Here is a 25,409-nt window from a genome sequence, read left to right on the forward strand (position 1 = left end):
CTGGTCTCGATTTAGTCCTTCTTCTTCAGTCTTCCAAGGAGCTGAATGACTCCTTGGAAGTCATTCCAAGTGTACACTATCACATTCAGAAACTCACCCTATAGACCAGGTTGGCCTTGAACTCAGAGATCCTTCTGCCTCTGCATACCAAGTGCTGGCATTAAAAGCATGACCCACAACCACCCAGACAGCTATTTCTATTTAATATTTCCAAGAATTTCTAGCCTGCCCAGTGACCTAAAGTTGTGTCTGTTATAAGGCCTTACAATTATGTTCAACAAACCAATGAAAGGCTGCCATACATTAATCTTGGAAAACAGCTTGCACAATTTCTGTGCACACCTCTTTCACACTCACCTTCCCACATAACAAAGATGAAAATAGGTTTCCTTGGACCCTCAATTTTACTTTTCAAGTTCTGGGAATTAAAAGTAAGACTTTATGTATCAATCTAAGCTAGCTACTAGCCTTCTCAGTTTGATTTTATGAATGGAATTATAGCTCCCTTTTTTGAATCAATGTCTCAATCAACCCAGACTGATTTCAAATTTGCTATCCTCCTGCCTCAATCAGGCAGCCCACCAGGAGCAGCTGTGCATCTCAGCTCACCCTGCGTCCTGCTCCTGCTCTATCTTCTCTGCCTCGTTCCTCGGAGCCGGCGGATTCTGTCAGCACTCCCATAGCACTGGAGCCACAGAAAAGCCCACCTCCACACCACTCCACCACCCAAGTCAAGGACGAGGAAACCAGACACCAAGACTTTCACAAGAAACTGACCTTTACTCAACAAAGTTCTACACAAGTGGAAGCTCACGCCACCTAGGCGCCAGTCCCCAGCACAGCACAGTTACAGATGGATAGACCTGGGAGCCCACAGGGGAATGGTAAAAAGACTCAGGAAAATGGGGGGCTGGGGAAGGAGCTGCAGATCAAGGTCAGTCTGTGTCCGCAGCCCTGGGCAAGGAAGGTTAAGAAACTGAAACTTCATTGTGCAAAAACCAACTAAAAAATAAATTAAAAAATTAAATATTTTTTAAAAAAATAATAAAATTAAAAAAAAAAAGGAAAACACAAGAATTGGGCTCCCCTCTCCTGAAGACAGTTGGAACTCCCACCTTGGGCAGAGGGGGGTCACAACTCCATTAGATAGTCAATCCATCAATACACCCCAAGACCCAGCAGAGGATGCTCCAAAGAAGTGGAATTACCAGAAAGCTAATGGTATTTTTCTTTAAAAAAAATTTTTTCCCCTACAAATGGCTTCCAGAGACCTGCTCAAGTTTGAGGCTGGAGGGGATAGGGACCACTAGCTGAGTTATGGAATGTGCACTAAGTGTCCCTGGGAATAGAGGCAGGGCCTGACCCTGCTTAAGAGAAGACACATGGCCTAGATGGGATAACAGGTTCTTAGAGGGATGATGGAGCAGGTCCTAAGATGCAGAACTCTGGTCAAAGCCCAAAATATAATGGGCTCCCAAAGTAGTAGGAAGCAAGGAAGGGAATGGAGGAAAAACATTCAGGGATCTGCAAGGCTGATTTCCACAGCCAATTTGGAAATATTCATGCCCCCCTCCTCTCAGGAAGCCCCTCCCACCTTGATGGCATTCCCCCACCAATTTCTTCAAGGATTTTTGGAGTCAGTATACCAATCTGGTGGGGGGGAATTCTGAGTCCAGTGGACACTGTGATGAGCATTAAGTCCCAAAAGGAACAAAGTTGGAGGCCCTGGGTATACCCTGCTCCCCCAAGCCTTCAGATCTTGCTGGACCCAGTAAACCTTTGTCCTTTGTCCTCACCAATCACACGCTGTTGCCCCAGCTCTTGAGAAGGGAGTTCTCAGGAGCAGAGAACTGGACTATCCTTGAAGCTGTTTCAAGAGAGGCCCAGGTAATCATGCTGGCAGCTCTGGCTGCCCTTAAGCTCTCTTAAGGAAAACTAGTCCAGGCCCGTGCTTTCAATGCCTTTGGAGAACAGGAAAAGTGTAGAGGGTAGCCTCATGCCAGTCCCAGATGCTCCAATGGTCCCCACTCTGCCGCTGGCTGGGATGTCACAAAGATGGGGACACACTAACAGAGGCTGCCGTGAAGCTGGCAGGAAGTGTGTGGAGCAGGTTCAAAGTGTGCAAGTGCTGAGAGGTCAGTCCCAAAGTGACCGCCCTCCTCCCTTGGCCCTGGGGGCCCAGCTGAGGTCCCCCCAAACCTCCCAGCCCTCCCAATCACTGCCAATTCCGGCAAAACAGCAGAAGCTTCTTATACTCTAGATGCAAGGTACACAGAAGGCCATAGGCATAATTTGGGGGTTCACTAATTCTACTGTCTCCATGCAGTCAAGGAAATGGTGGGGCGGCTGGCCCAGCCTAGCTGGCTGCGGTGCCCGCACATGCGTGTGTCCACATGTGTACATGTGAGTGTATGCTTCTCTACAAGGAACCCCCCTCCCCACCTGTAATTCCCTTGCCTTATCTGACACCGGATTCGGTAGGCCTTAGGATTCCTCCCTCCCACATGGCTGACCCAAATGGGCTGCCTGAGATGACCCAGATTAGAGCCCAGAGAACTCTTGCCCACCAAGAAGTCCCACCCCCCTCCCTATCTGTAGGATGAGCATGGAGTCCCCACCCACCTGCCCACTCGTCAGGCCTGGTGGGGCAAGTGGACCGACAGATGGACAGATGCACAGCTAGGCAGCATCTGGATTTAGGTCCCACTCACTCCTCCCTAACCCCCCTGGACCAGGGCACAGTGACTTCTGGAAGCAGCACATTCCCCAGCACACCCTCCGACGATGACGCAGACAGAAACCTGCAGGGGAAAGGGACGGTCAGGGCCTTCATCCTTTTCACTTTGTAATAAGCCTGAGTACTGAAAGACCCGCTCACCTGGTGGTCTCCACGTTCACTTAGACCCCATAGAAGGCTGCTAGCCTCTCCTTGAGCAGTGGTGGAAACTGCTCTGAGAACTGTTGCCAGTTTTCCTCCCCGACTTGGTCTTTGAAGCCATGGAGGATCTGCAGAGAGGCAGGATTGACTATGGGCTGGAACAAGCCAATGGTGTCTACTCCCCAGGACTTCCATGGACCAACAGGAGCCTTACCTTATAAAACATGTCCCGAAGGTCATCCTTCGGGCTCACCCAGGAGGCTACAGCATCACAGAAGAAAATAAAGTCCTGAAATATGACGGATCCCATGTGAGGGGCTGCCCAAGCCAGCCCCCGCCCTGCCCTCTGTGCCCCGCTGCGCGGACCTGCACAACACCCCCAGGATTGACACCAATCATCATGCAGATGCCTCGGAAGGCAGAATCCTTCTCCTCGTTGTCCCGGATGTTCCTAAGGGACGTGCACCTGGCCATGGAGGAGGGCAGCATGTCAGTGGATAGACTTGGGGCTAGACAAGCATAGATGAAGGATAGCTGGAGGGAACAGGGAGGGGGGTATCCGTAGGTAGAGGTCTCCCACATGCATCCATGGGGGTGGCGCTGGGAAGCACAGCTGTTCTGCCCACCCCCAGCAGGCCCCACCCAGGCAGGCACACACCAAGGCCGGATGAACTGCTGCAGCATGGGTGCCACCTCCTGTGGGCACACGTAGCCCAGGCGGCCGATGGTGATGGCTGGAATGGCAGAGGGACTCGTCAGGCGACCTGCAACCCCGAGTGGCCCCGGGACGGTACGTGGCGGGGCCTCTGACAGGAGGCACCGAGCCCCGCCCCACAGGCCCCAACTGAACGACCCTGTGGTTATCCTGGGCCTTTGAGTTTGGCCCATTCGGGTGTCCTTCCCTCCCAGCCTAGGTCTCTTCCCATATAATCTAAAGCCAGTATTCTTTCTTGGGTTCCTCCCAGAATCCCATTCCAGGTGCTGACACCCTTCCTGGAACTCTCCCCTCTCAGCCTAAGCCTGGTACTCACCTGTGTTTTCCAGTAGTGTCTTGGGTGTGTTGGGCCTGTTAATGATCTCCACCAGATTGTTGAGGACCATCTGCACATAGGGCTGCATCTCTGCCCCTAGGGACCAGCCATTTAGAGCCCTGCATGGCCCACTCCACCCACAGAAGGTCAGCTGGGTACTGCTGACCTCAGTCCATGTCCCCAGTTCCATGCAGACTGGTGTACCACAAAGCCTGAGAGCACAAAGAGCCTCCTCGGGATGCTCCCAGTCGAGTCCACAGCCACAACAGACCCACCCAAAGGACTCTCAAGTCACTACCCACAGGTGAGGAGGCCCAAGTCACCTAACTGATCCCACTGGGTTTTTCAGGAAGACAATTACATGAGAAGGTCCAGCAGGAACAGACCATATACCCCACCTCATAAATGGTAATGGTGTTTTAGTTCTTTGATTTCACCTGTCAGGGAAATCAAAACATGTTCTTGTCCCTGGCCAGTCAGAGGCATTCCTTTAGGGGGCCTGTCAGAATCAAGGTCTGGCCCCCAAGATAGAAACAGAGCAATGAAGAGGAAGTCTGCTACTTTTAGGGCACTCACCCATCTGCATGCAGATCTCCCCAATGGCCCAGGTGGCATTGTTACAGACAGAGATGAATTCAGGGTTCAGGTTGGTGCCCAGGATAGGCATGAACTCAGCTAACAGAAGAGAAGAGCAGGAAAATAAAAGACTGAGCAGAAAGGCCAATGAGGCCACATTCCCAGAACTGGATCAGCAGCCCATCAGACAGTATGAATACATCCCAGTCCAGTCATTGGCCTCCCAGGGCATACCTCCATCACTGGAGGCCAAGACTGGGGTCATAGGATAGGGAAATGGGGTAGCCTACCGATACAGGGCTTGACGTGGATAAAGCAGGCTTTGGTAAGGTCTCCCAGAAGGGCGAAGGAGCTCTGCCGGACCTCAGGCATGGAATCCTGGAGTTGGGAGAGGTGGCAAAATGACAGGGCTCCCACTCCTTCCATCCAAGCCAGCTGAGGCGGCACAGTCCCTAGAGCACATCCTGACCATGAACACTGGCAGAGGTACAGGTCTGTCCCCTACCCTGTTAGCCATCTCCTACTATACTATAGCCTGTTGCCAGGACCTGGCAGTGAAGTTCATTGGTGAGCATTTACTTAAAATGCTCCAAAACCCTGTTCCATCCCCAGCCCTCAAACCACAAATTAACAGATATATTAAATAGACCCCTAAATTTTCTTTCTTGAGACAGGGTCTGTTGCACAAACAAGGCTGACTACTGTATGTGGTACCAGTGTCCATGTGCATGAGGTCATCTTCCTCCGTTGCTACCCAACCTTATTTTCGAAACATAATTTCTTTCCAAACCTAAGCTCACTAAAACTCAAGTGGACAAGCTGGCCAGAGAATTTCAGGGATCCTCCTGTCTCCATTTTCCCAGTTGGGATTACAGGTCCCCTTGTGCAGCCGCACCTATTATTTTATCTTTGTGTGTATATTCGGGGAAGAGAGCTGTACAGGTGTCCTTGGAGGCTAGTGTGGGACTCAGATCCCTGAAGAGCTGGAGTTGCAGGCACTTGTCATTGTCAGCTACCTGATTTGGGTACCAAACTTAGGTTCTCTGAAAGAGCAGCAAGTACCCTTAACCTAAGCCACCACTTCAGCCCCTGCCCCCATGGGTGATGGAAATCAAACACAGGTTTCTATTCTTGTCCAACAAGCACTTTACTGACCAAGCCATCTCTCTAGCCCATACATACATACATATATATTTTGGAGACATGGTCTCACTACATAGCTCTAGTTGGGATTAAAGGGGTGCACCACCACTGCCCAATAGTCAAACTTTATTTTTGAGATCAACCTGCACTACATTTCCTGACAAGAATTTTATTCTATCTCTGTGTGAACAGGGTATGAGTGAACACCTGTAGATGGGAGGATAGGCAAAAACCAGGTGTCATTCCTGAGGAACCTCCCACCATTTATTGTTTTTATTTACGTTAGTGTTGGAGGTTGCTAGAGCCTTACAGATGGTAGGCAAGAGCTCTACCACTGACCATCCCAAGCCTTCCACTTTGTTTTTTTGAGACAGTTTGTGAAGCTCATCATATTTATACACCCTTAAAATTTGTATTTATTTAATTTTTGTGTGTATGCATGAGTAGGTAAAAGTGCCATGACAGACATGTGGAGGTCAGAGGTCAACTTGCAGGAGTTGGTTCACTCTTTAATTCACGTGGGTCCTGGAGTTCTCTGGCCAGGTTGTCATAGATGTGGTGGTAGACATCCCTACCTGCTGAGCCATTTTAACGGCACAGAACTGATTATTTTATTTTGGAGACAAGGTTTCACTATGTAGCCCTGACTGGCCTAAAATTCAGAGACCCACAAGTCTCTGATTCCTGAGCACTTGATTTCAAGTCATGTAATACCATGCCTAGTCTTTAAAAGGAAAAAATATTGACTTTCATCTTAAGTGTATGATTAGAGTTTTGCCTGTATGCATGTCTGTGTACCATGTGTGTGCCTAGTGTCCACAAAGACTAGAAGAGGGCGATCGATGCCTTAGATCAGGAATAACAGATGGTTGTGAGCCACCATGTGGGTGCTAGGAACCAACCCCAGGTCCTCTGCAAGAGAAACAAGTGTTTTCAACTGTGGAGTCATTTCTCTAGCCCATGAAAAATTATTTCTTAAGGGCTCCATTTCTTTGATGTTCCCTGGGCACAATCAGGACCCGGACCCCGCCCCCTAAGGGTCAACTATGGCAGCTGCTATGTAACTATTATGGCCTATAAAAAGTTCCCCCTTGCCGGGCGGTGGTGGCGCACGCCTTTAATCCCAGCACTCGGGAGGCAGAGGCAGGCGGATCTCTGTGAGTTTGAGACCAGCCTGGTCTACAAGAGCTAGTTCCAGGACAGGCTCCAAAACCACAGAGAAACCCTGTCTCGAAAAACCAAAAAAAAAAAAAAAAAAAAAAAAAAAGTTCCCTTGGCCTTTTAGGTGTGGCCTATGTAGGGTACCCACTCACCTGCATACATTGGAAGAGTAATGTCATGATGTTACTTCGGGCTACCAGCTGTTCCACATGGCCACCCAGGCCCTCAGCCAAACCACTAAGCAGGTCCAATGCAACGATCATGAAGTCCTTGTCAGGGGCCTCGTACTGTTCAGGGTGTTGTGTGTACATCTGGATACAAAGGGGGTAGGTGAGGGAGATAGGCTAGGGCCTGGGCAGTAAAGCAAATGTGCAGGGGGCCCAGGGTGCTCACCATGGCCTGGGCCAGTGTCTTCTGCACCAGAGTAACACAGCGCTGGTAGACAGGCTCACAGTAGGGCAGGAAGCCACTCTGCAGGGCAGTGGCCACAGACGACAGACACTGGCAGGGAAAAGGGCAAGGGTGAGCTCTGGCCAGATGGAAGGGCTCTGCAGAAGGACCTAAGCCCACTCACCTCCAGCAGGGGGAAAAGGTCCTTGTCTTCATCCTTGAGCTCATTCCACTTCTGGATCAGTGGAGGCATCAGCTTCTGAATATATTCCTGGAGAAGGAATAGCAAGTTGGGTTTCCTGGATGGGTGTGGCAGTCTAACTCAGTCAACGCTGTCCCTTAAAGGATGACATCCAGGCTCCTGGCCATAGTTCAAAATCTGTAAGCCCTTCTGATGTTTCTCATCTGTCCCTTCCTCCCACTCACAGAAACCTGGGTGGGGCCTCCTGCTTCCCACAGCCCATGCACTCCCAGATCACAGCACTGGCCACACTGCCTCATTACTGTTCATCTCTCGCACTAGAGGCAGGGAAGTCTGCCTGTCAAGGCCGTGGTCATGTCCCTGATATGTAACATATCATATCACAGGGTAAAAACACAAGACACCAGATGCCCAGGGCTACAAGGATAGGACACAGAGGGTCTCTAGGGACTCACCGGCTGATTAAGGTGGTGGCCCACAGAGTCGGCCAGGGTGCCAATGGCATCATAGAGGATAAGCAGATTCTTATGCTGGTATTTGCCAAAGGCAAAAACAAGAGTGTCAAGGATATAGCTGAGGTAGGGGACCAGCTCCGTGCATGCCTCCTCCTCCAAGGTAGCAAAGGCACTGGTGAATGCAAGAGGAAGGAAAAAGCTTAATGGACTTAGCAGACAGAACTGCACCACAGGCAGCCGGGGAGGATGTACATGGGATCAGCCAGTACGAATACGACAGAGATCAGAGTCTTGTCAGCAGTCACAGGCATCATCATTTCCCAGGGTGAGGAACCACTGGAGGGACAGAGGTCAGGGATCAAGGGTCAAGGCTTACCTGCAGGCTGCCTCCTGCACCCTCTTGTTGCCATCCAGGATACGCTTGAGCAGCTCTGTCATCAGAGGCTTGAGGTGCATGTCCGGTGGCTGGCTGACTACCCAGTGGGCATAGCGGCTCAGTGTCCAGCAGGCAATGGAGCGTACCAGGGCCTTCTTGTCTGACAGGCACTGGATGAGGTGTGGGATCAGCTCAGGTAGATAGGGCACCATTCCCTGCATACAGCCTGCAGTAAGAGAAGGCTGGGGCTTAGGCATATCCAACCAAACATAATAGGTGGGAAAGCTGAGGCTTGGTGGCGTTTCAGAGACCATGAAAGATAGGAGCGAGAGGAGACAGAGCAGATATACTGGAGCTGAAGGTGGTTCAAATTCTGACTGGGCAGTAGCTCAAACCAACAATGCCAGTACTTAGAACAAGGCAGGAGGCATGCCACAGGTTCAAGACTAGTACATCATGGAGAAAGGACCCCCATCCCCAGTCTTCAAAAAAACACAAGACTAATCAAAATGTGCAGGATTCTTTAGTGAGTTAAACTTCATGGGACAGCAAAGACCCAGATGGACAGGAAGTGATTCCCAACTTGGAACCTTCTTCCTCTGTGTTTCTCTTCTTTTTCTTTTGATTTACTTTTGTGTGAGGGGTGTGTTGGTGTGAGGCACCCACAAGGGCAGAAGAGTGTGCCAGTGGCCCAAGGCCTGGAGTTATAAGCAGTTGTGAGAGGCCAGGTGGGTGCTAGGAATGAGTCTCAGGTCCTCGGGACGGTCATGAGCACTCTCAACCACTGAGCCATCCATCTCCCCAGCCCTCATTCTTTTTTTTCCCCATGAGAGGCTCCAAAACTACCCAGAGAAACCCTGGCCTGCTGGGCGGTGGTGGCACACGCCTTTAATCCCAGCACTTGGGAGGCAGAAGCAGGCCAGCCTGGTCTAAAAGAGCTAGTTCCAGGACAGGCTCCAAAGCTACAGAGAAACCCTGTTCTGAAAAACCAAAAACCAAGCAAACAAAAACAACAACAACAAAAAAAAAAACCCCACAAAAACAAAACAAAGAAACACACACAAAAAAACTTGGGCCTCAAGCACTAGCTTCCCTTCCCCCACTTTTTTGTCCTGACTTTACTGGAACTTGATGTTTAGACCAGCTGGCCTTGAACTAAAGCGATCTGCCTGCCTGAGTGCTTTGAGCACACGTTGGTATCAACTTCTCTAGATCGTCCTCACTAGTCTACAGAACACAATACACCTAACAAGGTTTTCTCAACATTCACAGGTGACACTCCCTGTACTCTGAAAGCTGAGGCAGGACTGCCAGATCTCCAAGACTTGCCAGGTGTGGTGAAACATACCTGCAATCCCAACACTAGGAAGCCTGAAGCAGGAGAATCATAGCAGAACAAGACTCTGTCTCAAAGAACAAAACATAAGCCAGGTGGTGGTGGCCCACGCGTTTAACCCCAGCACTCAGGGAAGCAGAGGCAGGTGGATCTCTGTAAGTTTGAGGCCAGCCTGGTCTACAGAGTCTACAGAGTGAGTTCCAGGACAGCCAGAGATACACAGAGAAACTGTCTCAAAAAACCAAAAGACAAACAAACAAAATAACCATGCACACATGTTGCATGGTATCTGAGATGTCAGTCACCTAGTAAGCAGAAGTCAGGAAACCATTTTTAGATAGACCCTGAGTCTTTCAAAATCCAGACAAGTGTTGTACTAATAGACTGCATCCCAGGCCTCACTCATAGGCATTAAAGGCTCTCCAGACTGAAAGCTCTTACTGCCTAATGGCTGGAATTTGGGTGACAATTCTGGGTGGTGAGATGGTCACACATGGGCCAAAAAATGGTCACAGTCCACACCCTGTCTTGTGGAAGGAAAGTCCAGAGCTGCGCCAACTTGCAGGCACACTATGTGTTGTTCGGATGTCTCCCAAGCCTGCCTGACTTCCTGTGTAGACTACACTGGCAGTCATGCTCCTCCAGTCTGTGACCATAGGTCACAACTGTGCTCGTTTATACTGGGTTAAATTTAAGGGGTCTCCAAAACGAGGCACTTCCAATTCTAGGGGGCAGCCTAGCACACAGCAAGAGTCCAGACCTAAACTGAACACGAGGAAAGTGGCATCAGCTTGTGTAGCTCAATTTGCTAGTGTATGAAGCCTAGGCCTGGCCCTGGCTATATGGATGAAGTTCCCCTGCAGACTCTGATGCGAAGGGTACCCCAGTGGTATGGGTAAAGAGGAAGGACCAGTGGGCACTACAGCTGCTGCCCAATGCTTGGAGCATTGCAATCACTTGCTTGTGAGAACCAGGAAGAGGGCTGCTGTGTTGAGAATTTGCTGGGGGGGGGGGGGGGCAGGGGTGGGGGTGGGGGATGAGGGTGTGTCTTTCAGGTCAAGCAAGGAGGAGACAAATAACAAAGCTCTTTGGAAAGAATGAGGAAGCAGGCTGATCTCTGAGCTGGTGGCCAGATTGGTCCACACACAGAGAAACCTTGTCCTGAAAACCAATAAAGAATGGAAGGATGCTACAGAGAAACCTGTCTCGAAAAAACCAAAAAAAAAAAAAAAAAAAAGAATGGAAGGATGTTAGCAATCAGGGAAATGCAAATCAAGACAACTTTAAGATATCATTTTACACCTGTCAGAATGGCTAAAATAAAAAACACCAATGATAGCCTTTGCTGGAGAGGTTGTGGAGAAAGGGGTACACTCATCCATTGCTGGTGGGAATGCAAACTTGTGCAACCACTCTGGAAAGCAGTGTGGCGGTTTCTCAGGAAATTCGGGATCAACCTACCCCTGGACCCAGCAATACCACTCTTGGGAATATACACAAGAGAGGCCCTATCATACAACAAAAGTTTATGCTCAACTATGTTCATAGCAGCATTGTTTGTAATAGCCAGAACCTGGAAACAACCTAGATGCCCTTCAATGGAAGAATGAAGAAAGTATGGAATATATACATATTAGAGTACTACTCAGCAGTAAAAAACAAGGACTTCTTGAATTTTGCATACAAATGGATGGAAATAGAAAACACTATCCTGAGTGAGGTAAGCCAGACCCAAAAAGAGGAACATGGGATGTACTCACTCATATTTGGTTTCTAGCCATAAATAAAGGACATTGAGCTTATAATTCGCGATCCTAGAGAAGCTAAATAAGAAGGTGAACCCAAAGAAAAACATATAGGCATCCTCCTGAATATTAACCTTCATCAGGCGATGAAAGGAGACAGAGACCCACATTGGAGCACCGAGAAATCTCAAGGTCCAAATCAGGAGCAGAAGGAGAGAGAGCACGAGCAAGGAACTCAGGACCGCGAGGGGTGCACCCACACACTGAGACAATGGGGATGTTCTATCAGGAACTCACCAAGGCCAGCTGGCCTGGGTCTGAAAAAGCATGGGATAAAACCAGACTCGCTGAACATAGCGGACAATGAGGACTACTGAGAACTCAAGAACAATGGCAATGGGTTTTTGATCCTACTGCACGTACTGGCTTTGGGGGAGCCTAGGCAGTTTGGATGCTCACCTTACTAGACCTGGATGGAGGTGGGTGGTCCTTGGACTTCCCACAGGTCAGGGAACCCTGATTGCTCTTCGGGCTGATGAGGGAGGGGGACTTGATCGGGGGAGGGGGAGGGAAATGGGAGGCAGTGGTAGGGAGGAGGCAGAAATCTTATATAAATAAATAAGTAAGTAAGTAAATAATAATAATAATTAAAAAAAAAGAATGGAAGGATGAAGAGGCCCAGCCTGTGTTGTGGAGTTGCATTCATGTTGTGGAGTTGCATTCATCAGGTCAGCCCAGGTAGATGCCGATCACGTGTTGGGGACTCACCCTCAGCAATGGCACCCAGCACCAGGATCCCTGACTCCTTGACCACCCACTCAGGGTGGAACAGGAGGCCCTTGAGCAGGGGAAGTAAGTGGGGCAGCAGTTCCTCCCGGAAGACATTAGCAAGGACGTCCAGCGCAGCTGCGGAGCATTTCCCTGAAGGGGGACAATGGGACTCAGGGTGAGAGGCCTGTGGAGTGGGTATTCAGTCCTTTTATCTCAGCCCTGGGACCAAGTGTCACCACCAGTTCTTCACAAACTGCTCTGCACCAGCATCTCACCCTCTCCCTGCAGAGCTGGCCTACTACCTACTCAGATTCCAATCCGACAAAGCATCGTCATCATCATCATCCTCCGCATCCTCAGAGCCATCAGGCCGCTCAGCCTCGTGGGGCAGTGTCACTGTGCGTGACTTGTGGAAACGGGGCTTGATATCCTGCTCGCTGTCAGGTACTGCCTCGTCCTCCTCCACGTCCCCCTAGGGACCAGCCCAGGAAGATTTCTCAGCACTGGCTGGAGACTCCGACCCAACACCCATGCTCTTGGCCACCCACCGCCAACTGTGGCCACTCCCAGCTGACCTTAAGTAAGATGATGTCAATTTCAGAGTACTTCATCCCATTCACAAGGATAGGAATCAACCTGCAGGGAGAGAGACTGTTGGTAAGAATGCCGAGGGCCAGGCAGTGGTAGCACATGCCTTTAATTCTAGCACTTGGGAGGCTGAGGCAGGTGGATCTCTGTGAATTCGAGGCCAGCCTGGTCTACAAGAGCTAGTTCCAGGACAGGCTCCAAAGCTACAGCAAAACCCTGTCTTGAAAAACTAAAAAGAATGCAGGGGGCTGGAGAGATGGCTCAGTGGTTAAGAGCATTGGCTGCTCTTCCGGAAGACCTGGGTTCAATTCCCAGCAACCACATGGCAGCTCAAAACTGTCTGTAACTCTAGTTCCAGGTGATCTGATACCTTCACACCAATGAATTTTATAATTTTCTTAAAAATGCTGCAAGATCCCCGGCGGCAGTAGGCAGCAGAAATGCTGTAGGTCCCAAATGGTGGTAGCGGGCCATGTGGCGGCAGGCAGCGGGCCCTGGAGCAGCCAGTCCCAGGCAGAGACGGCTGCCAGTCCCAGAGCAGTGGCCCAAGTAGTGGTGGCCCGAGCAGTGGTGGTGGGCCATGTGGCGGCAGGCAGCAGGCTCTGGGAGCAGCCAGTCCCAGGCAGAGATGGCTGCTGGTCCCTGAGCAACGGCTGGTCCCAGGCAGGGAAACACATGGCAGGCGGGCAGGAGACAAGAGACATGGATAGACAGGACATACAGAGTGAGGCTGAATATTTATTCAGGGGGTTATAGAGGGGGAAGCGGGAAGGGGGGGCAGAGAGAGAGAGAGAGAGAGAGAGAGAGAGAAGAGGAGAAAGAGACAGAAGAGAAAGAAGCGAAGCTGCCGCTCCGAGAGGAAGATGGAAAAGAGAACTAGCTCAGGCAGGAAGCTGAAGATCAGCCTGCTCAGCGGATGGGGGAGGGAGTAGGCGTGGCTTGTTTCTTAAAGGGACCAGGGACCAAAACCATAATATTGAACATAAGATAAAGTTAAATAAATTATTAAAAAAAAAAAAAGAATGCAGGGACTCTGGCTGAATTGCCATCCTGCAGAGGAAGCAGGAATGGTGGAGAGCTGAGCGAGGGACAGACTGTTCAGCACTCCCATGTCCCTGTGTCCTGTCTGTCCACTCCCCTTCAGGGAACTAACAACATTTTCAGTCACCATCATGAAGAGACATAATTTCCCCCTCTCTTTTGAAACAGGATCTAAGTAGCCACTAGGACTAGAGAGAGCTCAGTCGCTAAGACCATCAGCTGTTCTAACTCTAGCCCCAGGGAATCAAACATTCTGGCCTCTGTGAGCACCACACACACAGATGCACAGACGAACATGCAGGCAGAACACCAATACGCATTTTTAAGAAAAGGACATCATGAACTTTTTACCTCAACCTCCAAACACTGAGATTACAAGTGTTTACTGCCACAAGCAGCTGCTCCATCTTAGTGGCAAATACCACCAAACAGCCCTTGACCCAAACACAATGAATGCCAGAATCCTGAAAATCTTGAAAATGCTGTACCCCAGCAATACACAAAGCACAAACATCTGACCCAGTATCTGGGCACTGCAGAGATGAAGCTGCTAGGCCCATGGCAGGAACAAGCAAGGAAAATAGTTTCACACTCTGGAGCACAATAACCTTAGGCATAAAAACAGACTCAGCTGTCCTGCCCCTCTCTGCTGAAAGTCCTCTTGTCCCTCCAGCCACAACACCTACTTGTTATCAATAATTTCAAAGGCAAGTGATCCAGATTGACCAAAACAAAGGAAGGGGCTCCAAACAGCCATGGTTCACATGGCTCTACCACTAGGACTTCAGAGTCTGAGGGAGTTAGATCTCAAGTCCCATCCCACTTGTCTCAAAACCCCAAAAAGGTGATTAAGCTCCTGTTACTTAAATATCACTCAAGTCTCTGAACTCCTAAACTGAAGAACGCCAGAGCTTGTCAAGCAGAGTGGCACACACCTTTACTCCCAGCACAGAGAGCGGCAGGCAGATCTCTAAGTTTGAGGCCAGCCTGGTCTACTGAGCGAGTTCCAGGACAACCATACACGGAGAACTCTGTCTCCAAAAACAACAACACACAAAAGTAACGCCAGCACCACAGCATTACCTATGCAGGAAGGTCATGCCAGAAAGGGAAGCCAGGACAGCAGAAGTGGACGGCTTTCTCGTCCTGAGCACCTGGGTCTGGCCAGGCTGAGGCCTTGATTTGCTGGAGAATTGTTTTCTCATCTTTTTGCCTACTAGCTTTTGTTTTTTTTGTTTTGTTTGAGGGAAGGTCTCATTATATAACCCAGAACTGGCCTAAAACTTATTATGTAGCCCTATCCAGCCTCAAAAATTTGTGCTAATATCCTACCTTAGCCTCCCAAGTGATGGGTATGAGCCACCCTATTTGGTTTCTGTTACTTAATTTTTTAAGCCATTTAAGTTATAGTCTCAAAAAAACAAATCAATATACACAAGATTCAAAGTAAACTGACAGTCAGGCAGTAATGGCGCATGCCTTTAATCCCAGCACTCAGGAGGCAGAGGCAGGCGGATCTTGGTGAGTTTGAGGCCAGCCTGGTCTACAAGAGCTAATTCTGGGACAGGCTCCAAAGCTACAGAGAAACCCTGTCTCAAAAAAATCAAAAATCAAAAACAAACAAAGTAAACTGGCACGGACTGCGTGAGCTGTGGTAAGCAGAAGCATTTAGGTGAGGTAGAGGTGCAGGGAGGGCTGCAGGTGCTGGCATGGGGCTAGCGCACTCACTGGACCAGATGGGAAGCCAGGACTTCCTTGCAGATGGGCTGCTCGGCCAGCGTCAGCCAGAACTCACAGGCCTCCAGTGCCACGTTCTCATCATGGTCTTGGGTCCTCTGCAGCATGTACTGGGGCAATAGGGAGAGGCTGAGACCCAGCCCGACTGCGGGGGTGTCCCCAACCCCTCCAGCCACCCACCAGCCCAGCGGTGGCCATGTGTACCTGAATGATGCTGTGCATGTGAGGGATGAGCCTGTCGATCCGCACTTCCAGAAGCATCACTAGGGCACGGCACACGTTCTTCCTCACCTCAGGGTCGTCATCCACAGCCAAGGCAAACAGGTGCTGTGAGAAAGAACAAGGCCAGCTGCCCGAGGGCCCTCAGCCTCTCCCTATCCACCCGAGTCTAGTGACCCACCTCGATGAAGGTGTCGATGTTGTCCATTAATGCTTGGGCCCGATCCATGATGAACTGGTTCACACAGGCAATGGCATGGGACCTGGTAGTCAGTAAAGGCACGGATCACTTCTGAACTACACCTGCCTGCCAACTCTAAGACCCCTCTTCCCTGGGGAACTTCACTTACCGGATCTTGGGGCTGCAATGCTTGAAAAACTGCAGGAACTTAGGGATCATGATGTTCAGGGGCCTGTTGAGAGCATCACTATCCAGAAGCTCAGAGGAGTCTTCACAGATCTTCTGCAGGGCTCCAAAGGCCCCCTAGGCAGAGAGGCAGAGATGGTGGGGGTCCTACTCCAAGCTCCAGCCCCTGCTTGGGCCAGGCCATGGCCTGCTTGTAGCCTACCTCACAGGTATTATAATCCTCTGAGTTGAGCAGGTTACACAGCTGGGGCAGCAGCTCAGGCCACATCTGCAGCTCACCCTTGGAAGCGATGGTGGTGATGAGAATGCCTGGGGCAGCCAGGGAAAGGAGGCTGCTCAGGCTGGGCAAGGGTCTAGCGGTCCCACCAACTTCCCCACCAAGGAACAGGCTCACTAGCTCCCTTCTTTCCCATGCAAGTCCTGCATGGCAGCCTGATTTAGGGTACCTCACGAACGCCAAGTAAGCACTCTACTGCAGAGTGGCAGCCCTTCAGGCAGTGCTTGATTATTCAGCACACATCCTCTGAGCTAGCCCTGTTCCAGGTTGTAGGATCTGCCCAAAACTACCACTCTCAGAAATGGAGGGAACGTGTGGGGCGAAGATACATAAGCCAAAGATCTGGGTGGACACAAGCCAAGGGCTGAGAAGAGAGCAAACTGTTTTTCAATTATTTTTATTTCATAGTTCTGAGGACTGAACCCAGGGCCCTGTGCACATTGGGCAAGCATTTTGTTGTTGAGTTAAATACCCAACCCTACTTTTAAAATTTTTTATTTTAACTTTTTGAGTTAAGGTTACCAGTTGCCAAGACAAGACCTGAAATTGCAAACCCCCTTGCCTCCACTGGAGCGGCTGGTTACAGGCCTGTGTCAACAGGTGAGGCTAGAGAGGAGCAACTGTAAAATAGTGGTCAGGTGACATCTTGACATGTACGCAAAGACCTGAAGGAAGTTAAAACAGATGAACAGGAGGCAGCCTCCAGTCACCTGAGGCAAAGGTGTCTCGGCTAGAGTATGGCAGGCCTGGTGTAGTAACAGAAGAAACACCAAGGTGAAGAGAGAGAGGCTGTGGGCAGGAAGATGATGGGACCAAACAGCCAAGTCATGAAAGCTCTTTTATCTGAAGAAAGGGCTCTACTGACTAGTAGAAATCCAGGCATGGGGACTGTGGAGATGGCTCAGTGGGTAAAAGTGTTTGCCGGGTAAGTATAAAGGACCTGAGTTCAGTTCCCAGCAGCCAGGTAAAACGCCAGGAGTGCTGACACACACCTGTAATCCCAAATGCAGTAATCACTGGAGACAGAGGGTTTCTGGGGCTTGCTGGCTACCAGCCTAGCTCCAGATTCCAGAGTGAAAAAAACAAGTATCTGATGTTCTCCTCTGGCCCCTCCTGTCCACGTGCTTGTAAGCATGTACGCACACACACAGACCAAGAGAATGTTTGTTTAAATAAACAAATATACTGATGCTGGATTAATGCTCACATTACAATAAACTGATTTAGAATAATGAAATCCACAGGTACTAAGCAAGGCTCTTCTAAGGTCTTAGGGCAATGGAGTCGCCAGTGGATACGGTAGCCAACGCACACACCATCATCAACACAAGATGGCAGTGTTTCACAAGGGCAGAAACCGCCACTGCCAACTCGCAAGTGATGCCAACCTCTAAAATTGAAAAGTCTCTCTGAAGTAACTGGATAGACTATGAGGATGCTACCCCATGATAGAACGGCCCCATCCACCGTTGGCCACACCCCAAAGCCTCTCTTGTTCCACATGAATCTCAGCCTTCAATGGAAACAGTAAGAGTACCAGCGTTGGTCAGGCGCTACAGTGGAAAACTGTAATGCTAGCTCCTGGGAGCTGAGGCAAGGAGATGCCAAGTTTGAAACCCCAAGCTGAGTAGCAAAACCCTGTTTCAAAAAAAGCACCAGAACCCTAAAGCTCTTCCAAGTACAGCTATTCCATGGGGGATCAGTTCCAGGTCGTCAGAGATGCCAAAATCTACTGCATTACAGGAACTGGCACAGTACTAACAGAACTATGCACACCCCCTGTAGATAACAGGCACACTCCATCAACTGAGCTAAGTCCCAATCTCTCATTGACTTTAGATCACCTCTACATGACTTAAATTCCTGTAACAATGTCAATAATACCTAGTTATACAAGTACACTGTAGGGCCAGAGAGAGAGCAGAGCACATAAAGGTGCTTGCCACCAAGCCTGACAACCTGACTTGGAGATCCCTGGCCCCACATGGTAAGAGAAAGCAGCTCTCCAAAGTTGTCCTCAGACCTTCACACATGAACAGTGGCAGTGGTACTACGTACCCCACTCCAACCTCCACACAAAGTAAAAAGAGAGGGAGGGAGGGAGGGAGGGAGGGAAGGAGGGAGGGAAGGAGGGAGGGAGGGCTATATTGCTAAAGGAAAAATAACAAGAAACAAAATCTTGACAAGTATAGACTTTGCAGGTCTGGAAATCTCTATGCAGATCAGGCTTGCCGCAAACTCAGAGACCCATCTGCTACTACCTCCCAAGTGCTGAAATTAAAGGCATGGGCCACCATACCTAGCCATTTTATTTATTTTTTTGTTTGTTTGTTTCCTTTTTTTGAGACAGGATCTCACCTAAGGCTGGCCTAGAACTATTTAAATCCAGCTGGCCTCAAACTCCCAGTAAGTGCTGAAATTGCAGGCGTGTACTACCATGCCCAGCCTTTATTTTTTAAGGCTTCCTTACCTGAGATATAAATAAATAGCTGTCTTTTCCTTAAAACAGTCTCTAGAAGGTCAACAAGCTGACTTAGTAGAGACAAGCACATGCTGACGGCATAAGTCCACATAACAGAGAAACATCCTCCAAAGTTGTCCTCTAATTGCCAGGCACATCACACAACAAATAAGAAAGAAGACAGATTTCAAAAAGATAACGGCAAAGAAAGAAAGAAAGAGAAAAGAAAGAAAAGAAAAAATTGGGCCGGGCGGTGGTGGCGCACGCCTTTAATCCCAGCACTCGGGAGGCAGAGGCAGGCAGATCTCTGTGAGTTCGAGGCCAGCCTGGTCTACAAGAGCTAGTTCCAGGACAGGAACCAAAAAGCTATGGAGAAACCCTGTCTCGAAAAAAATCAAAAAAAAAAAAAGAAAGAAAAAGAAAAAATTGGAAGCCAGGAAAACGACTCAGCAGGTAAAAACGCCCACTATCCAAGCCTGATGACCCAGACCCACATGACCTGGATGCAGTGGTGTGCACCTGTAATCCCATCATTTCTACTCTGAGACAGGAGGAGATGGAAGAAAGGACAGGAAGCTACTGTGCCAATACAGCCTCGAACACACTGTACAGCAAAAACAAGAGATCGTCTCAATAAGGTAGAAGGTGAAAGTGTTCTTCTCTGACCTCCAGATTCAAGAATGGCTTATGTGTCCTCACTCACACAAAATTTAACAATAAACTTTGAAACACTCCTAAGAAACCACCTAAGGGAAAAGAAAACGGCCTAAGTCAATCTTAGTCCTCCTGTTCTAATGTCCTCAGGTATCTCTTCTTCCTGGATTCAACAAGGTGCTCCATTAACTAATTCCCACAGTGCACGAGTCATTTGAGGGGTACTACCACTGACTGTGTGCACAGAGGAAGCAAGTACTGCAACTGCTGCACCTTAGGCACATAGTTTGAGACTAAGTCACAAACTGTGGACACCGAGTTACTGAGGCACTCAGGAGAATGAAGAAGACTGGAGACTTTGAGGCCAGCTTGGACTACCTTGTCTCAAAAAGTAAAAACAAAAGGGGGGTGGGGGGAGACTGACCTGCGCTCCCTGGCTTGTTCCCAAGCTGTTACTTGCCAGGCAAGTCCCTTTAGCATCTCTGTGCCTCAGTTTCCTCTCCAGTCAGATGGCAGTAGTAACAGTGCTATCATCACAGAGGGTGCTGGAGTATTCAGTAAGCAACACCCTGAACACGCTGAATAGCTTCTTGTCCCAGAGAAAGCCCTTAGTGTGTCCTTGGTGACGACCCCCACAGCCCCCTCACCAATGGTGGCTCGGATGAGAGAGGAGGCATCGCCAATGTTGTTGAGACACTCTTGTTTGATGAAGTCAGCCACAGGAGGCGGGAAGCTCTGGTAATGCGCCTTCACATTATTCTTGAGGATGAGGCCACTGAGAGAGCGGGTTGGCTCATCTGTGGGAAAGTGCTAAGGTCAGAGGCTGTGGCAGTGAGTAGAAGCAAGACACGCATGGCATGGAGGGACAGAGAACATACCTTCTGATTTGAGTCTGGTCAGAACGAAGATCAGATAGTTGTTGAAGTCGGGAAACTGGTTGAGTTGTTTAAGTTTCTGCCAAGCTGTTAAGGGACTTGGAAAGTCACTTGTATCAGGGCACCCCTGTGATCCCACACTAGGGAAGCTGAGGCAAGGTCTTGAATTCCAGGCCAGCCTGGACCATATCCCAAGATCTTGGCTCAAAAAGAAAAAAAAAAAAAACCTAACAAACAAAGAACTTGAGAGACAGGAACCTTTCCTTGGCAATATTCCTTCAGTGCTATATAGCTCAGAAAGTGAGTGACCAATGCAATTAGGCAGCCAGCAGCTCCTGGGATGACACTGACCAATCACCACCACTACAGCACCAAAGGGCCTTTTCAGGAGACCAAGTCATACATGGACTAGGATGCATGTCTGAGCTTCCTGACCACCTCATGTCCTTGCCAGAGCAGGAGTGCGTTCAAAAAGACTACTCCTTAAACTGAGAGCTGCTACTCACTTCTGACTTCGGCACTCCACTGATCTGTTTTTCTCAATCAGAACGGAAGGCTACTTGGGTGTGGGGCATGCCTATAGTCCTAGCACTAGCGCTGAGACAGAAAGATCACCCTAAGTTGAAGGCTAACCTGAGCTACACATTCAGTTCTTATTCTGTTATACAGAGAGACACTGACTCAAAAAAGCAGTCCAGGGACACAGCTCAACAGCAAAGCACACGCCTTGCACACGGGAGGCCATTCAGTCTCCGGCCTTGGGAGAGAGAACGACTGGGAATCCAGGGAGCAGGACTCAGGGATGCAACTGGAAGACAATGAGTAGCCAGCATGCCCCAGGCCCTTATGTTCCAGCCTCCACACTGCAGAAAAAGGTGGGGGACTTGTCCCATTTTCAAGTGAAACTTGATACTGTTCACAGGTCTACATAAGACCAGGCTGCCCTCAAACTCCGAGATTCGCTTGCCTCTGCCTCCTGAATACTGTGATTAATGCCACCATGACCATTTCATTTAACTCTGAACTCATTATTCTAATCTGCTTCTCTGCTGCTGCGATAAAACACTGACCAAGAGCCAAGGCAGGGAGTAAAGGGTTTGTTTTAGTTCATCATGGAGAGAGAAGTCCCAAAGCAGAAACCATTGTGCAAAGTTGCTTATTGGCTCCTTCCCAGACTCACAATCCTTTCTTATACAGCCCAGGTCCACAACGGGCTGGGCTAGACCAATCAAGAAAATGCCCTATATCCATTCCCACAGGCCATTCTGATAGAGTTAATTCTTCAGTCGAAGATCCCCTTTCATAGATGTATCAAATTGACAACAAAACTAACCAAGATACTTATATTGTTAAACAAGCAGCAAAAAAAAAAAAAAAGTTTTCAACCACACTCTATGTTGCAACTCCAGCGTTCCTCCCCATCTAGCCTCATTGTGACGAGGCAAATTGGACTAAATCTGAGATGGCTGGGCTTCTCACCCTGGTTCCTAGCTGAAGCTTAGCCAGGCATTTCTCCTTTCTAAGCCTCCAGGTCCCCATCTATAAAACGAGAGTTAACAGCATCATTTTTAACAGGATTAAGTGCTCAGTGAACTGACCAGGCATTCCCATCATTCTATGCACCTCTGGAAATGGAACCCAGGGATCTAAGCCTTTCTCATTCTCATGTCATGTTCTTTCTTGCAGCCGAGTCTGGGGATCAAGAAGTGGTCCCTCCCTCTCTAGCTTTCACGAGGTGCAGACACCAACCCTGTTCCATCAGCCCCGGAAGGAAAGAAGGATACATCCTGCACAATGCGCTGAGTAGCTGTGTTGGGCGACTGCGAGTCTTTGAGAAGCTGCAAGACCTGCTGCAGGCCCTGCTCGTCTGGCTGCCAGTCCATGGCGCAAGGCGAACTGCAGGGGTAGGGGCCTGGGTCAGCGCTGGGTCGCTGGGGTTCTGTGTGAGACCCAACTTGAATCCCCAAGGCAGAGGCGGCTGCGTGCAGACGCAAGCGCTCTCCGCGGAGAAGCAGAGGCCTCGGATCCGCGCCTATCCAAGTGCGGGGTCCCCGCCAGCTAAGCCATCCTCGGCCACGCACTCGCGGGCTCAAGAGTGCGAGTGGGGGGGAATATAAAAGCGGGCCATCAGGGCCGGTGGCGGGGGCGCGTCGGATCCACAGCGAGCCTAACGTGGAACCCTCTTCCTATGGCGGCGCCGCCACCGCCGCCGCCCCCGGTTATGGGCCCTACGGCTTCCGCCTCACTCGAGAGCGAGGGCCCTGCCCCAGCGGTCTTCCAGGTGAAGGCTCAGTCCACGAGGATTCCTTCCCTCAAATCCAGCCTTCAAGCTCCGCTAGATCCCAGCCACCTCCTAGGTTCCAGAGCTCCTCTAAGTCCCTAAGCGCCTAGATCCTTCTCATTCCTGCTACCTCCCCTAAACCGGCCCTACAAGCTCCGCAAACGTACATGCCCCCCTTTTTTTGTCTAGACGCGACCCAGTGACTCCCCTTCACCAGAATACCAGCAATGCCCGACAGGTCTCTGAACGAGAGCTAGTCAAAACCACGCAACCCGTCCCAAGCCCCCAGAACCTGTGCCCGCTGCCTGCCCCAATCAGGTCTGGCCAAGCCTCTCTCGCTCTCACCCTCAGCCCCAGTCAGCAGTAATTCCTGCTGACGGATATCTGGCAGCTCCCCCAGTCAAGTTCCCTTAAGCCCCCCGACCACTTCGTGTCGGAGACCCCATCTGTCCAATCCCTAAAGCTTCCCCTAAAGAGTCCCGCACAAACACTCGCCCGGAGCGCTACTCTCAACGGATCCCCACCACCGCTTCACAGTCAGACCCAGCAAAGCCCTCTGGGTTTAAGTCTGACGCCCCTCCCTATTAGGACCTAACAAGTCCCCCCCACCCCCCAACTTTCAAGGCTGTCTCTCCCAATCAGACCCAACCAAACCCCGCCGAAACAGATCCCCACACACACCCGATCCTCGAGACGTCCCCCGACGACTTCCCCCAATCAGGGCCCCTCCAACCCGACCCCAGCCGCCCCACTGGCCCGCATCTCGTGGCACCCAAACCTGCCCGGGCGCCGAGGCCCCACCCCCTGAGATTGGCTCAGCTCCCCCTCCCCCGCCCGGCCCGTTCTGCCGGCCTCGCGAGCTGGCCCAACCCGGTTCCCCGCCTCTCAGCCGGGCGCGACCCCGACGCCTGGGCGGCGCGCGGCGCAGGCCCAGAACCCACAGAGGTTCGAGGAGAGCTGAAGCCAAGGGGCCCCGGCCGAGAGAGGCCCACCTACCAGGCCCTGGGAGGCAGCGGCGGCGCCTAAGTGCTGCAGCTTCTCCAGAGGCTCGCGCGGAAGGAGGGAGCCAAAGGCTGGGAATAAAAAAAAATAAAATAAAATAAACGCGGCCGAAATGAATAGCTTCGGCTTCCGTAGGCCGTTCAAACTGGCCTGGCCAAGCCAATCGGAAGGCGCAGCACCCACACGTGATCTGGGAGAGCGATCACAGCCATGTTCGGTCACGTGACTGAATAAGTACCGCCCCCCCCCCCCCAGCCTCTCTAGCCGTTAGGTCCTCCCAGCATCTTGTCTCCTTTTTCTCACTGCAGGTTTTTTTCTTCCTTTCTTTTTAAATGTGTATTGGTGTTTTACCTGAACCATGTGCGTTCAGTACCGTGGGGACCAGAAAAAGGCATTGGGCTCCTCCCTGGAAAGGGAGTTACAGATGTTTGTGAGCCGCTATATGGATGTAGAAATCAAACCTGGGTCCTCTGCAAGAGTGGCCAGCACCCGTACCCATTGGATTTGCCCTCCAGCCCTCCTGAATGCATCTTATTGCTGGAGCTAGAAATTTGCAAGTGCATGGGAGCTCCGGGTATGTAACGGGCCTAGGAATCCCTCAGCCACAACTAATTTCGCTCTTACTACACTCCTTAAGAATTAAACTGTTCTCAGCCCGGTGTGGCGACCCATAAAACTCTAATCTCAGGATTTGGGGGAGGAGGGGGGCGGAAATAGGAAGTAAGGCAACAGTGTACCCACTGGTACCAGGAAAGCGTGGGCTACATCATGAAACCCTTTCATCAAAAAACAAACGGTCTTGAAAAAAATAAATAAAAACTGAAATGGCTGTTTCTCTTTCTCCCTTAAACAACATCTGACCCACATGTGAATAAAGAGCAGGACACGCAGTTTGGGGTGGATTTTATACCTGAGACAGAAGCAACTCTCTGATCTTTGTTATTGTTCAATACTGTAACACTTTTACATGGAACTGAAAATACTACAGGCTATTTTTAACTTTTTGAATTTTATGTATGTGGAGGTTTTGCCTGCATGTGTGTCTGGTAGCAGTAAAAGTCAAAAGAGTTGAATCTCCTGGAACTAGAGCTACCAGATACTTAGTTGTGAGCAACGATAGCACTTGAACCATGGTCCTATGGAAGAGTAAACAAATTCTCTTAACCCTGGGTCAACTCTCCAGCCCCTGGCTATAACTTTTTAAATAAATTCGAACAGAAGACCTAATCCCTTCCCTACCTGAAGATAAAAGTGAGATGAGAGCCCTTGCCCAGAGAATTTAGGCAAGGGCAGGATCATGAGTGCTTCTGCCAACAGAATCCAATAGAGTAGTTTTTCCTTTTCAACAGCAGAACATAGTACTCTAGAATTAGAGACCCTAGTGGTTCCTCTACTTCCCCTCCTAGCCCTGTCGCCGATTAAAGCGCTCGCTCTCCTGCGACTAGCCTCCTCCATTTCAGGGAATAGTGTATACTTTGTTACATTAGAGATAATCCACGATAAATTTAGCTGACAGGTCGTAAATTAGTCTTTGAAATTTTGGCTTTTAGCACAGCTCGAAACTGCCCTTCGTTGTCTTCGCACAATGCCTAAACCAATATTTACTAAACCAACCAGAACTCTAATCCCAAAGGACAACCGAGTTCTGTCCTATTTCATTGACCTTCAGATGAGGGACAGGGAGGTAAGCCTCAACTGGAAAAGAGAAACAACTTAAAACACTTCATTAGCACAATCAGTCCCGACAGCGTTCACTTATGAAAAGCAAGACCTGGAGCCTCTTTTACTAGGCTCGGATGAGAGAATCAATGGAAAGCTCCCGAATAGATTAGCTGAACTCTCA

At 50.0% G+C, this 25,409-nt stretch overlaps 1 protein-coding gene and 1 non-coding gene across 6 annotated transcripts; both read right to left on the reverse strand.

The window, feature by feature from the left end:
• Window positions 1–760: 760 nt before the first annotated feature.
• Tnpo2 (transportin 2) lies at window positions 761–23,699 on the reverse strand. Of its 5 annotated transcripts, none has more exons than XM_041649862.1 (25): window positions 23,561–23,699; window positions 22,068–22,179; window positions 20,287–20,362; window positions 20,056–20,205; window positions 16,219–16,325; window positions 16,000–16,133; window positions 15,831–15,912; window positions 15,635–15,757; window positions 15,422–15,540; window positions 12,640–12,700; window positions 12,371–12,536; window positions 12,062–12,214; window positions 8,213–8,438; window positions 7,837–8,008; window positions 7,364–7,450; window positions 7,183–7,290; window positions 6,942–7,100; window positions 4,776–4,863; window positions 4,486–4,584; window positions 3,910–4,005; window positions 3,537–3,642; window positions 3,245–3,344; window positions 3,093–3,167; window positions 2,879–3,006; window positions 761–2,801 (listed from the first exon to the last, which is right to left on the reverse strand). In XM_041649862.1, the coding sequence occupies exons 2-24, from the start codon at window positions 22,164–22,166 to the stop codon at window positions 2,899–2,901; spliced, it is 2,694 nt and encodes an 897-aa protein (XP_041505796.1). In that variant the 5' UTR covers window positions 22,167–22,179; window positions 23,561–23,699; the 3' UTR covers window positions 761–2,801; window positions 2,879–2,898. The 5 variants fall into 5 exon arrangements, with proteins under 5 accessions (XP_041505796.1, XP_041505795.1, XP_041505797.1 ...); XM_041649861.1 differs by lacking the exon at window positions 23,561–23,699 and adding an exon at window positions 23,246–23,412; XM_041649863.1 differs by lacking the exon at window positions 23,561–23,699 and adding an exon at window positions 23,246–23,410 and having other exon boundaries at window positions 3,537–3,612.
• Window positions 8,090–8,159, reverse strand: LOC121447733. The gene has a single exon (XR_005974256.1). It is a non-coding gene; the product is annotated as a small nucleolar RNA SNORD41 (small nucleolar RNA).
• Window positions 23,700–25,409: the final 1,710 nt, after the last annotated feature.

This window comes from Microtus oregoni, unplaced genomic scaffold, assembly GCF_018167655.1.
Source record: "Microtus oregoni isolate MIOR12 unplaced genomic scaffold, Mior012 000004F_ref0000308, whole genome shotgun sequence".
Lineage (NCBI taxonomy): Eukaryota > Metazoa > Chordata > Mammalia > Rodentia > Cricetidae > Microtus > Microtus oregoni.